Source organism: Ambystoma mexicanum, chromosome 3q (assembly GCF_040938575.1).
Source record: "Ambystoma mexicanum isolate Mex_15411 chromosome 3q, UKY_AmexF1_1, whole genome shotgun sequence".
NCBI classification, from domain to species: domain Eukaryota; kingdom Metazoa; phylum Chordata; class Amphibia; order Caudata; family Ambystomatidae; genus Ambystoma; species Ambystoma mexicanum.
Genome location: NC_090926.1, coordinates 4410232 through 4423225, shown reverse-complemented (window position 1 = coordinate 4423225; position 12994 = coordinate 4410232). Strand labels below are relative to the sequence as shown.

The 12994-nt window shown below is 52.1% G+C and overlaps 1 protein-coding gene across 9 annotated transcripts in view; it reads left to right on the top strand.

Moving 5' to 3' along the window:
- TNRC6B (trinucleotide repeat containing adaptor 6B) overlaps positions 1 to 12994 on the top strand; it is a 2246995-nt gene that overhangs the window by 1618901 nt on the left and 615100 nt on the right. For 8 of the 9 annotated variants that reach the window (XM_069652930.1, XM_069652926.1, XM_069652921.1 and 5 more), the window contains one exon: positions 3485 to 3583. In XM_069652930.1, coding sequence (XP_069509031.1) covers positions 3485 to 3583 — 99 coding nt within the window. The remainder of the gene's footprint in view (positions 1 to 3484; positions 3584 to 12994) is intronic. The other variant, XM_069652923.1, reaches the window with a different exon arrangement.

The window sequence follows — 12994 nt, the reverse complement described above, 5'->3', positions numbered from 1 at the left end:
GGTTTAGCCAGCTTCTTGCAGATTTTAAAGAGTATGGCCCAGTTGTTGGATGCTGCAGAGACTCAGGCTTGGATATGGACCCTCTACAGAGTCTGTATTGCCTTTGGAGCAGGTTGCAGGCCAATTGGTCAGAGGATGTGCCCGAAGCTCTCCACTTCCTCTCAGCCAGCCTGCACTTGCGTTTCAGGGCGGCGAGATCGGAGTCGGTCCAAGAGTTGCATTTGGAGGTAGGCTTCAGACAGATTCTTATGACTAGGTCAGGGATGTCTAGAGTGTTGGAGATAGAACGATGCAGGTTAGAGAGGGCTGTGTCACAGTGAAAGTCAGTTGCAGGAGGAGCAGGGAAAGTAGAGGCAAAGATATTCCCTGACACCAGCTTCATTGGCCGAATGACCGAAAAGGAAGGTGGCAGTGCTGGGGTAGGTTTGCTTGACGGGCAAGAAGTTTCAAGTGAGAGGAAAGAAGACAGTGGCCAGTACAAGAGAGAGGCATTTTTAGAGAGGGTGGATGTCTGAGGAGATGAGAACATCCAATGTGTGACCGGCAGAGTGCATCTTCCCAGAGGGTAAAATGGAATGGGAAAGAGTCTCATAGGTTGCGGAAGAGCCTAGAGAAGGGATTAGAAGCATCCAGGTGGATGTTGAGTCTCCGAGGAGAGTTTGAGAGATGGATTGAAGAGGAGAGGAGAGAGGAGAGATCAGCCAATTCTGAGAGGAACATGGTGACCTGGCTAGGTGGCCTTTAGATGGTGGCCACAGTCAGAGGGAGGCCAGGAGAGAGATCGAGCCTGCAGACTAGGCATGCAAAGGAAGGGTAGGCCTGCCTAGGAATGAGAAGTAGGGATCCACTCCAGAAACATCAGGGCCACTCCATCTCCAGGCCAGTTAATTCTGGGCTCAGAGAGGATCTTGTAACCCTCAGGGAGGTGAGTGTCAAAAATCGTGACCGATCTGCCCGTGAACCATGTCTCTGTGAGAGCGAGGTCATCCAGGTCAAGGTCTTTTGGGAGGTGGCAAGGTCTTTTGGGAGGTGGCAGATGTCCGAGGAATGTTTGACAGCCGACCGAGAGGTGAGAGTAGCTAAGTGGAACAGGTTGCCATATTTGAAAAACTTCCGAGTGGGGTGCAGGGGTTAGGCACACCCAGCAGAGGCGGAAGAACGGCCCGAGAGTGGGCAGATGCAGTAGACCGAGGTGGCATAGGGGCCAGAGAGGTGTTGGAAGGAGTGGCAGGCGAAGGGAGGCAATTGATGAGACGTGAGAGACGCCCATCAAGGAGGAGGTTGTCCTGGGAGTCCTGGACCATGATGGTACCATTTAGATGGACATTGATGATGGTCTTGGGGGAGTGGAGGGGGGCACAAGGACCTTCCACCTCCAATGGGAGAGGAGAAAGGAGAGAGACCGTATGTGGGTTCCATAGGTCTGGAGAGGGACGACAAAGAGTATTTTCCCAATGTTATTCTATGGCAGACATGGGAGGCAACAGGCAAACTGATGCTTACTTAGCCCCCCTGCCTCTAATTTTTCCAGATGTCTTTATGGATCGTCTGGAGGTCGCTGGGGGCTCGATGTTCCGCCATTGGTTAAATTGAGAAGTGCCCAGGAGCTGCAGATTCGTGGATTCTTCAGTTATGTTGGTAATGCAAGATGCAGCCCCTGTTGGTTTAGGAGTGCAGACTCCAACAGTGTAGTTCCCCTTAGGACACTTCTCTGGATGGAGGAAGGAGAGTTCCAGCGACGATCACAGTTTACATGTGATAACAGAATTCCTTCCAGTCGCCGTCACAGCTCAAGATAGGAAGCTGAAATTCGGGAGAAGTCTACTTGTGACACAAACTGGCGACCACCAAAGTTCCGGGACGGCGACGGTTCTGGCGAGGTAGCCCACACGAGAGCTGGTCAGTCCACCTGGCAGCACAGGGACACTTCCGAAGGCACTGAACGGCTGGATCCTCAAAGGCATTGAAACTAGTTGGTCCCTCTAGTCCAAGGACTGAAGTTCTGCTTAGGGTCTTTGGAGATCAGGCAGAGGAACAGGGCCTTACCGAGCCAGACACGGTAAGGGATGCTTCACCACTTCAGGAGTCATCTAGGACCTTCAACAGGTTGCTCTTCGAGGGATTCATGGCTCCATCGAAGATATGAAGAATAGCTGCTCTGGTCTCCTCCTTTTAACCCAGGTTTCAAGCTGGAAGCAAGTCCAACATATGATAAGTATCTGCAAATTCAAACAGCAAGTAATTGTCCCTTTAGGGAAAACTACTGGTTTCACATGCATCCTAGAAACAGACTTTCAGGCACTAAGTATCTGAAGTGCGACTAGACAGTCCCAGCACCCCCTCCCTTGGAGAGAGAGAGAGACACACACTCACACACACACAGGCAAGTGCATGACCTTATAATTACTTTTCTGACCTTGGAGGGCAGGAAGGACGACAAACTATAATTTGACCAAAGAACAAGTGAATAATCCGGGCACCAGCCATGTTTCGTAACGATGCGCGGTAAATGGGAATGTGTACACAAATGTAATGCAAAACGGTAAAAATGTAAATGCTAACACACACACGTATGAGGAGACTTGCATGGTGTCCTGGGACAAAATAACAATGTGGGGCTTAAAGTCTATTAAAAATGACAATCTGTTTTTGCGTCCCTGATGAGGGTTCATCAGCAAAAAGTCTGGTAATTGCAAACGAGTATATCTAAAATACACAGCGCCACGCACTGTTTTGGAATGTTCAGTCTCACTAAATAAGGGAAAATGTAAAACAAATGTCATTCAAACAAACCTAATTCTGGTGCGCCTTCAGCAACTGGAAATCTGTCAATGTTGTATGGCCAATTAATTGTGAGATACCAATGATGAATTTTCCAGTAATGTTTCTGTGCCTACTTGTTGTACTCGATCACCATCTCATGTGTATGTAAGGCGGTGAGTGTAACTTATGTCAAAGATGTGATGGCCATTTTGGAAGTGGCATTACCAGTGCCCAGTCAGACCCATGCAGACACCCGGGCTTTCCACTATCATTTTATAAGGGACACATGTGCATGGGTTTTTACATCTTGGGTTTACGGATATCTTGTGGATTATTTTAAATGTTGTCTGAGTATGATTAGTAGCTGCAACATTGAATAATGTATTTTATTGAGCCAGAAATGAAGGGAGAATTAACTTTATTCTCTTCTCTTTCCTGTTACCCCACTTTCTATTGATCTTCTTTTTCTCCTTCCTCTTACCATTGCCTGTTTTCCTCCTCCTCTCCTTTTCTCCACATTTCTTATTTTATTCTCGCTCTACCCCTTTCAATGTGCCCCCTTCTGCCCTCCCTTCTCCCCTATCTGCCCTCACTTCATTTTCTCTGCCCTTTCATTTCCCTATTTATTTCTCCCTTTTCCTTATTTTGTCCCTTTCCTGCCATGCCTTAACTTTTTTCCATACCCCTTTCCCCTCACCCTTCATTCTCACTTTCACTTCAGGCATGTCAGCTGCTGCTTCAGCAGCAACAGCAACAGCAACACCTGCTCCAAAATCAGAGAAAAATCTCACAAGCCGTCCGGCAGCAGCAAGAGCAGCAGGTACAGTAATGGAATTTGCTGGGTGAAAGAGCTACTTATTCATGTCTTTCACGGGTGGGAGCTATAAGCATAGTCTTGTGGTGTCTGTTGGTGCTGAGAGCTGTACTCATTGCCTCCCAGTCGCTGGTAAGGGTAAGCTGCAGAGGGCTTCAAGAGGTGCAGGTGCTGCAGCTTACTGTCTGATTTCAGTGTGGTGCTTTCTGTAGCCATCAGATGGAGAAATGCACATACCAGGGATTTTCATGCTCTGTCTACCTAGGTTAAAATATCCAAGTAAAGGGATTTTCAGCATGTTAGGGAAGTGACCTGTAGGTATTGGTGTGAAGGAGTCTGTGCACATACAGTACTATCTAAGCCCCATGCTTTAATATCCAGAGACCGATTAACTCAGTGTAGACCTTCTGAAAACTTGATCTCTGCACTCCATCAGTTAAGTTATGCACTTTTGTTTCCTCCATGTATTAATGGGTCAAAAAAGGTACTTTGAGCTGATCGTTTCTCAGTAATAAAGGCAAAAGACTTAAGAAATATGGAGCTTATATAATTTACATCTCCAAAGATAATTGAAAAGGTGGTTGTCACATGCCCCCCCCCCCCGAGTATATATTTATTTTATTAAAGTGTTATATATAAGTGGCTTGACATACTGAAAGGAGCTATGATTCGAGGTTCTTTCCTCTAATCGGCTGCTCGGCTGTGGCATGTTCTGGTTAGCATGAGGAGCAGTGAGCCTGTGTCCACCGTTTCTGGCGACTGCATTTGCTGTTGGCTGGAGAGTCCTAACCCCATGCTTGGTTATGTTTTGGGGAAGCTGGTGATTAACAGATTTCTGGTATGTCCTCAAGTTCCTCCAGGACTGCAGAGGCTGTAGGGCTCAGTCAGCTACTGAGATCCATTCACGGCATCGGGCGGCTGCCTGATCCTTGTCAAGATCCATGCCCCTGACCCCCCTCAGGTATAACGGCCCCCTGGCAGCAGTGGGGCTAAAGCCCTTCACACTGGCCCCAAGGGCCTTAAAACTCCATCAGAAACCTACATGGAGTCAGTATTGACGCCTTTAGCACCAGGCTCATTATCAGGAATAAAGCAGTACCAGTTTTGGACCTTAATCCAACATGGAGGCCTATTATACAGCTCAATTCTTTAGAACCAAGCCAATGCGGTCTAGTGCTTTGGACGCGGCTGGGCCTGGAACTACTTTACCTGGGCTATTTAAACCACACCCAAACAGCAGAACACGTTTCGCGTTATTCTCCACTTGTGCAACGTAACGCTCACTGTGTCCAGCTCCTGCTCATCTGCTTCTCCGGCGGCCTGATCCTAAAGTCCTAGATCTGGATTCCATTAATATCCTGGAAGAACAAAAACAGCATTATCGAGCAAGACCACTTAGCTGTGAAGTAACCGGTCTTGAATCCATCCAGCGCTTCGCTTACCTTGCCCATCTCCGGGCGGGTTTCACCGCAAACCTACAAGGGAGAAGGAACAAGGTCAGCATTAACAAAGCACTTACCTGGGCAAGCAGCTCTTCGATCGATCATCACTCCGGAACATCACTGCAACCTGTACAAAGAGAAGAGAACACAGGTTAGCAATTAACACCAATAAATAGCGCAGCGCCCCGCGCATCAATAACTCACTGTGTTGTTCGGCATCGGCACTGCAACTCCAAGATCGCAACCATCCCTGTGAAAACAAAAAGAGACATTGTTGGTTAACAGCGTAGTGGAGCAAGACACAGAGAAGACAGAGAAAACGGAGGGAAAGTAAGATATAGAATAAAGACGGAAAAGACATAACTCACCTGAAGACAGCAAGCAGAGTCTGAGTCACAGCTGGTCTGGACCCGACATAAGGGCACACGGACCAGTGAAGCAACTAGGTCCACGAACGCCCGCACCAACCACGCGCCCCCTGCACAGAGACTCAGGACGGAGAGTTAAACGCACAAAAACCTAAGGTGAGCAATAATCCCAAGGGAGGGGATTTAGACCAGAGGGAGGTGGGAGTCCACCCATCACAGAACCAGTATCTTAACCCTCCATTCTCCTGTTATAGGCGCTACCCAACGTCTGGCACATAACCAAGCAGAGAGGGGTCCAGGATAGCGCTTAGACCTCCATCCAATATCGTGTGGTGCCTCGTGGATACCAGGTGAGCGTAACATCCTTTGCCACTTCCAGTGGGATTTGTGGACCTTGATGTCTGTTGAGTATGAATTATAGCTTCATTTTGTACCACTAGCCATGCAGGGTGTTGGGGAGAATTCTCATTTCTGAGCTAATTCCCTTCTAACTTGGAGACCCCAAGCTCTTTTGCTGGACTTTAGGACTTTTAATTTTCATCCTGGAGAGAGTGAGACCTTTTTCCCACTCATGTATTTTTATTTTATTTGAACCCTGTTTCTTTTGGTTCTGGAGTCTGATAAACTTCATAGGTATCATCTTTTTAACTTGTGACACACTGCACCCGCAGTGCAGTGTCCCAGAGAAATGCTTTGGATTTCTGATAAGGTTTAAATACCTTCCCTTGGATAAACTACTGTTTCCAAGAGTAGTAAAGTGAAATTGACTTTACCCACCTTTTTCTATTTGTAGAGCCAGCCCACAATATCTTAAATATAGTGCTGGAGGGGTTACTTGGTATTCCCTGTCTAGCTTCTCATGTAACAATTTTATGTTACCCTTTCTACAATGAATGGTTGGTGGTAGTGGTTTTACTTTTTCCTACCATTGTGCTTTTTTTTTACCGCAGGCTGCCCTTGCAGCTGCAGTATTGCACCCATGGGTGCCCATTTTGTCAAAATGACCCCAGTCTTCTTTGTTCGCCATTTCTTGTTGGAAAAGTCCTTGAGATTTACTCTGTGCGCCAAACCAGGTTTGGTCCCTTTGTTAATTTTGTCTTTGGCGGGATTCACTGGTGAAGCCCACCTCTAGCTCCAGCGTGTCTGACAAGGTTGAGAGCGAGGGTGGTTCCTGAAACTCCCTATGCTTATTCTCCTTGGTTACAGGAATGCACCCAAAGGTGATTGGCTGGTGGGCTATCCTTGGACAGCCACCCTGCAGTGTAGCTAGGCTGCAAATGAATGGGAGGAACTTGTATAAAAGGCAAGGTCATTTGCAAGGGAGGCAGAATCGACACTGAACGAAAGAACCGAAGAAGAAGCTTGCTGCACCCTCCTGGACCATTGGTTTGGCCGGTGAAGCCCTGCTGCAGTGCTGAAGCTCTGAATTTCTAATCGACTAGAGAAGCCCTGAACTGACTTTTCCCCTTAGGTTGGTGGGACCAATCAGCCCCAAGACTTAACTCGACTGAAACCCCTCTCTCTGCTGGCTGGATTTCTTTGCTGCTGCAGGAACAGAGTGCCAGGGGACAGGATCACCAGAATAGAGTGCATCGCCTTTAAGCCGGACCCGAGCTCCAGGAATATCCTCCAGACTCCCTTGAAGCAGGACAGGCCAAGCCTGTGCCACCAAGAGTGCTGGACCCCAGAAGCAAGGAAAGTCCCCAAGTGTCCAAGCTCCGCGGTGGTGTTATTTGCGAGTAGCTGAAACGGCGAAGTGCCGCTGATCTGAATTGCGCCCAGTACTGCCGCCAACCTTCGTCGTAGTGCAGGAGTGTCCAGACGTCCTGCCTCTTGTCACCACGACTGAGGCCCAGGAACAACGGAATCTGCAGGACTACAACAGGAACAGAAGCCAGCTGGAACTTTTTCTTCAGACTCAAGGTACTGTGAACTAAGGGGAACTTACCTCTTGTGTGTAGCTTGCTTGCTCTCACTAGAGACTTGAATTTGCTGCCCTTGGCAGAGTTGCTTGCAGCTTTGCCCTTCGCAAGCCTCTCAGCTTGTGGCCCAACAGTGATTTATTTTTGCAACAGAACTCTCTTTAACATTGTACAAGACTTTTGTGCTAATCTTCCAGAAGTGCCTCAGCGCCCCTAGACTTTGCTCAATTGACATTGGCTATCCTTACTCCCTGAAGACTCTTCGTACCCCTCTGACTTTGATCTGTCCCTCCAAAAGTCATACATATTTTACTTGCATGGCTGGGAAAGGGTTAACCTACCTTGCATTGGGGGATTCTAAACTGCTTACCTGTTTGAGAAACTTGTTAACCATTGTTTCCTTCCCTAACCTTTTTCTTTTTGCCACAACTTCAGTATTACCATTTAAGTATGAAAAGTGATTTCTGATGCTTGTGAATCTGCTTAGAATCACATGCTGTGCATATAGTCTGACATCTATCGGTTATGGGCGTGCTGGTAACTCTATCCCCAACGTGACTTATAGTGTACCCAAAATCCCTCACGCATCGAGGTCCCTCAGATTGTTTTTTTCCACCTAGCTAGCTGGTTGCCATATGAGGAGCTCGAACATTGCAAAATGTATTGCTCTTTGTCCACGACCTTTGGTCGTTTTAGTCTTCAACCCTCTTTCATCAATGACTAATTCTGCATCCTACGTTGGAGATGACTACAGATTTGGGCAGCTTTTGTTTCGGTCGACCGCATGACCTTGGGCCTCTGGCCAGGCCTATACAGTAAGGAGAGTGCGGCCTGGGGTTCTGATTCTTTGTAGAATGCATTTCCTTTCCCCCCTCTTTTCCCTTCTGGTGTCTGTCTCTTCTCACCTCAGCTATGGAGAGGACTCCCTTTAAGTATTGCCCGTCCTGCAATGGCAAATACCCGTGGAAGGACACTCACCAAAGGTGTAACAAGTGTCTGTCTCGTGATCCCGTCTGAAAATGCTAAAAGATCAACGGACGAAGTGGTAGGCAGCCTACGCCATGCAGGCCTAGTGCTGCACACCCGTCGGCGCAGGCACCTTGAGTGATGCGGATACAAGCGACAGCCATGGCTCAGATGTGGAGTCCATCGGCCCTGCCCCCCCGCATCCCCTCAGCAGAACCAGTATTTCTCCAGCATGGGGTCTGGCATGGATTCACATGCTCATGAATATTCCCCGTCGTCAGGCCGGGAATCCTCGGTATAGAAAAAAATCAGTATCAGTTTTGTTTCTGATCTGTCTTTCTCAGTAGAAACCAATCACTGGTCTCTGGGTCATACTGCCCCCAGCCAATGACTGCCCTCTTTCTAAGCCCCACCCCTGGCAGCCATCCCCAGGTTTTTACCGCCAGTCAAGTGTTGGGAGTCCTCGTGCTTAGCTCTCGAGTTTTTGCTGCGTTTTCGCGCTTTTTTCAGGAGATTTTCTAATTTTTTCGGTTAAAAGAGCTTCAAGCTCCACCGTTTCTACTTCCGATCAACGGGGATCCGTTTCAGAGTTTTCTACGCCCCTCAAGGGTGAAGATTTCGTCAAGTTACGCTTTTGGAGGATTCCAGAAGTTCCGAGGCCTACACCGGACATGGCCCAGGAGAAAGGGATCTCGACGCCCGGGAAGCTTTTCAGGACCTACCCTGGATGCCAGCTTCAGAACGTTTTCAAGGAGGACAAGCATTCGTTATGCCTCTACTGTCTCCATGAGGACAAGACGCACAAGGAAAAGGACTGGACGTTTTGTGGAAACATGTCGGAGCGGACCATGAAGGATCGCCACCTCTGTCTCGCCAACTGGCTGGAAGGTAAGAGCCCGCCAGGCGAGAAGAAGAAGTCCGAGCGGTCTTCTAAGTCCTGTGAGGGTGCCCCGGCGACGGGGGCCCAACAAAAGGCTAAGTACCGCGAGTCCACGGGCACCGGGAGCGCTGAACGGTCGGGCTCCTCGGCTGCCAGGCAGGGCGCATCCTCCCCGGCGCAATCGACCACGAGCCAACGCTCTGGCTCGGGTAAGAGGAAGTCCGAGAACCCGGTGAAGCTTCTGGAGAGGCCACGGTGGATCTCAAAGACTCCGGCAGAAGGGGAGCGAGTCCTGGACCCTCCCCTGAAGGTGAAGGCCCCAGGCGTTCAGAAGGTGACGTTGGCCATGATTCACCCTGCTAGGACTTCGATTGAGGATGTCGCCGCGGCCCTGACTCAGCCTGTGGAGGCTACACCAGTGGAGGCGCCCTCAGGTACCAGAGTCTCCCTGCCACCGCGGAGGGAGTCTTCTTTCAGGCCCATCGAGAAGACCCCCACGAAGTCCTCGTTGGAAAAAGGGGGGGGGGAGGGGTTGGTGGCCGTCGTGGATACGGACACAACCTCTGAAGAGGAGCTCATCCAAGTCGTGGAGGAAACCCAGCCCATCGGGAGGGATCCCGATGAGGGCGAAGGTGACGCAGACGAGGCTCCTCAAGAGCCCTCACACCCATTGTTTCCGGCGCCGCAGGACACCTCGGCGGCCATTTTGTCAGCTACCAGTCCTTATGCTCGGAGATGAGGACTAGGTTGCCCCTTCCCCCGACGGAGGAGCCTGAGCCAGACCCGACGGAGGATCCGGAGCCAGGACCTCCGGGGAGCCCACCGCCTAAGAGGAGCAGGACGCATCCTAGGCCTCCTCTCCCGCCTCTGCGGCCTTCTCTGCCTTCCCCCCGGTCAACTACCCACGGGGATGATACAGGCATGGACACGACTACGACGGGTACGGATGACGACGGAGGCGACGACGGGACGTGCCCCCCGACTGCCCCTGCCCGGGCGTCCCTGCCCGACGAGATTGGATCCTTCCATGCAATGATCTCCAGGGCATCTGAGCTCTTCCAGCTCTGCCCCGAGGAAAAGGAGGAGGGGTTCCTCTACCAGCTGCGTGAGGCTAAAAGGAAGACGGTCCTCGCCGTACCGCTTCTAGATGATATCTGGGATGAGGGGCTCGCCCTCCTCAAGAACCCTGCCACGGCTCCTGCAAAGAGGGACCGGTACGAGAAGAAGTACCGGGTCCCCGACGCTGCCCCGTTGTGCCTTAGGGCACAACCAACCCCGGACTCGGTCGTTTCGGCAGCGGCCAAGAAGAAAGCGGGGGGGGGGGGGGCATCGTCCTCGACTTCAACCTCCCCTCCGGACGGTGCGGGTAGGAAACTGGATGCGATGGGACGACGGGTCATCTCATCTGCAGCGACGACCATCAAGGCGGCCAACGCCCTGGCCATCGTAGCCCGCTACGACAGGGAGTTGTGGTTCAAGATCGCCCCGCTGTTGGACTTCCTTCCGGATGCCAAGAGGGCCTCGGCCCTGGAAATCTTGCAGGAAGGTGAGATTGCCTCAGACCACGCCATTACGGTGGCCACGGACATCGCCGACACCGGTTTCCGTCAGTTGGGCAACAGCGTTTGGCTGAGACGAGGATGGCTCAGGGCGACGGATTTCCGCCAAGACGTTCAGACCAAGGTTCTGGACATGCCCTTTGATGGGAACAACCTTTTTAGCAAGGCGGTAGATGAATCCCTTCAGGCGATCAAGACGGACACGGAGCCGGCCCTTGCACTGGGTGTCCTCCAACAACGACGGCCGTCCTTTCGGAGTTCCGGAGGCAGACAGGGTGCCCCCAAGGGAGCCGGCAGCAGCGCCTCTACTTACCGTCAAGCGGCAAGGTCTTCGTCGCAGGAGGCCTATAGGGGACGCGGCAAGTCAGGTGGATGCCACCGTCGTCAAGGAGGCAAAGCGGCCTCCAAGCAGGATTGAACCGTCCGTCAGGTCGGGCCCCGCGCCGAAGCACCCCGGTCGGAGGCCGGCTGACGAAGTTCGTCGGTGTGTGGGAGTCCATCTCCACCGACCGTTGGGTGCTAGACGTCCTGGCCCTGGGGCACGCCCTCTAGTTCCAGAAGAGGTGCCCCTGCATGCCTCCCGTGGCCAGGAAGGAAAATCACGTCCCGCAACTGCTGTTGGAAGTACGGGCGATGCTCAGGAAAGGTGCCGTCGAGCTCGTCCCGAAGAGGCTTCGGGGCTCCGGAGTTTACTCAAGATACTTCCTCGTAAGGAAAAAGACAGGAGGATGGCGTCCCATCCTGGACCTGCGACGACTAAACAAATACATCAAGGCAAAGAAGTTCGGGATGGTCACCCTCCAGCACGTGCTGGGACAACTGGAGGAGGGCGACTTCCTGTCGTCGTTGGACTTGGAGGATGCGTACTTCCACATCCCCATTCTAAAGAGACACCGAAAGTTCCTCAGGTTCGTGGTCCAAGGGTGGCACTACCAGTTCAAGGCCCTCCCGTTCGGATTAAAATCGGCGCCCAGGGTGTTCACCAAGTGCTGAGCACCGGTGGCGGCGCGGCTGCGCCTACAGGGGATCCACGTCTACCCCTACCTGGACGACTGGCTCATACGGGCAAGGACAAGGGAGCTCGCCGTGGAGCACACTGCGAAGACCGTCCAGCTGCTCACGGACCTAGGATTCTCCGTCAACTTTCCAAAATCCAACCTGGTCCCGTTGCAAGTCGTTCTGTTTCTGGGAGCACAGCTCGACACAGCGGCGCGGCTGGCCTCACCATCGGAGGAAAGGATAAGGACCATCCTAGGAAAGGTGCAACGTCTACTGACCACGGAAGTGGCCAGAGGGAGGTCTATCAAGTCCCTCCTCGGAATGATGTCGTCCTGCATTTATCTGGTGCCCCATTGCAGACTCCGGATGCAGCCCTTACAAGCATTCCTCGACGCCCGCTGGATCCAGACGACGGGCAGCTTCGAGGACAGGATCTCGCTCGACGAAACATTCCGCCAGGCGATACGATGGTGGGGTGTCCGCGCTCATCTGACAGCGGGAACAGGCTTCCTAGCCCCGGCCTACCAGGTGACGGTGACGACGGATGCCTCCCTGGCAGGTTGGGGAGCTCTCACCGGGAGCCTCCACGCGAGAGGCCTTTGGTGCTCGGAGGAGAAGACTCTCCACATCAACATCTTGGAGCTCTGCGCAGTGTTCTGGGCCCTCGGGTCCTTCCTTCCGTCCCTCAAGGGCAAGGTGGTGAGGATCTTCACCGACAACAGCACCACAATGTTTTACGTTCTGAAGCAGGGCCGAACCAGATACCCTGCCCTGTCCAAGGAAGCCCAGGATCTGTGGCATTGGGCCATCGCACAAGGGATGTTTCTGGTACCCTTTCATCTGGCAGGGATAAAAAACACCATCGCCGACTCAGCAGGGAGCTGCGCTCGTGCCACGAGTGGGAACTGCGCCAGGATCAAGTGGACTGACTCTTCCGACGATGGGGCGAACCCCAGATCGATCTCTTTGCGACGGCGGCGAACTCCAAGTGCCAGTGGTTCGCCAGCAGGTTTCCCCAACCGAGGGGCCTGGGCGATACTTTCTCGTTCCCCTGGGACGGCCTGTTCCTTTATGCATTCCCGCCGTTGCCGTTGCTATTCCGGCTCGTCAACCAGCTCAAGAGGTCCCGGGGCAGGATGATCCTCGTCGCACCAGCGTGGCCGAGGCAGATCTGGTTCCCGGACCTTCTGGACTTGTCAGTGTCCACACCAGTCAAGCTACCGACGGACGCGGATCTTCTCTCCAGAGAAGGAGGCGCCATTCTTCACCATGAACCAGAGT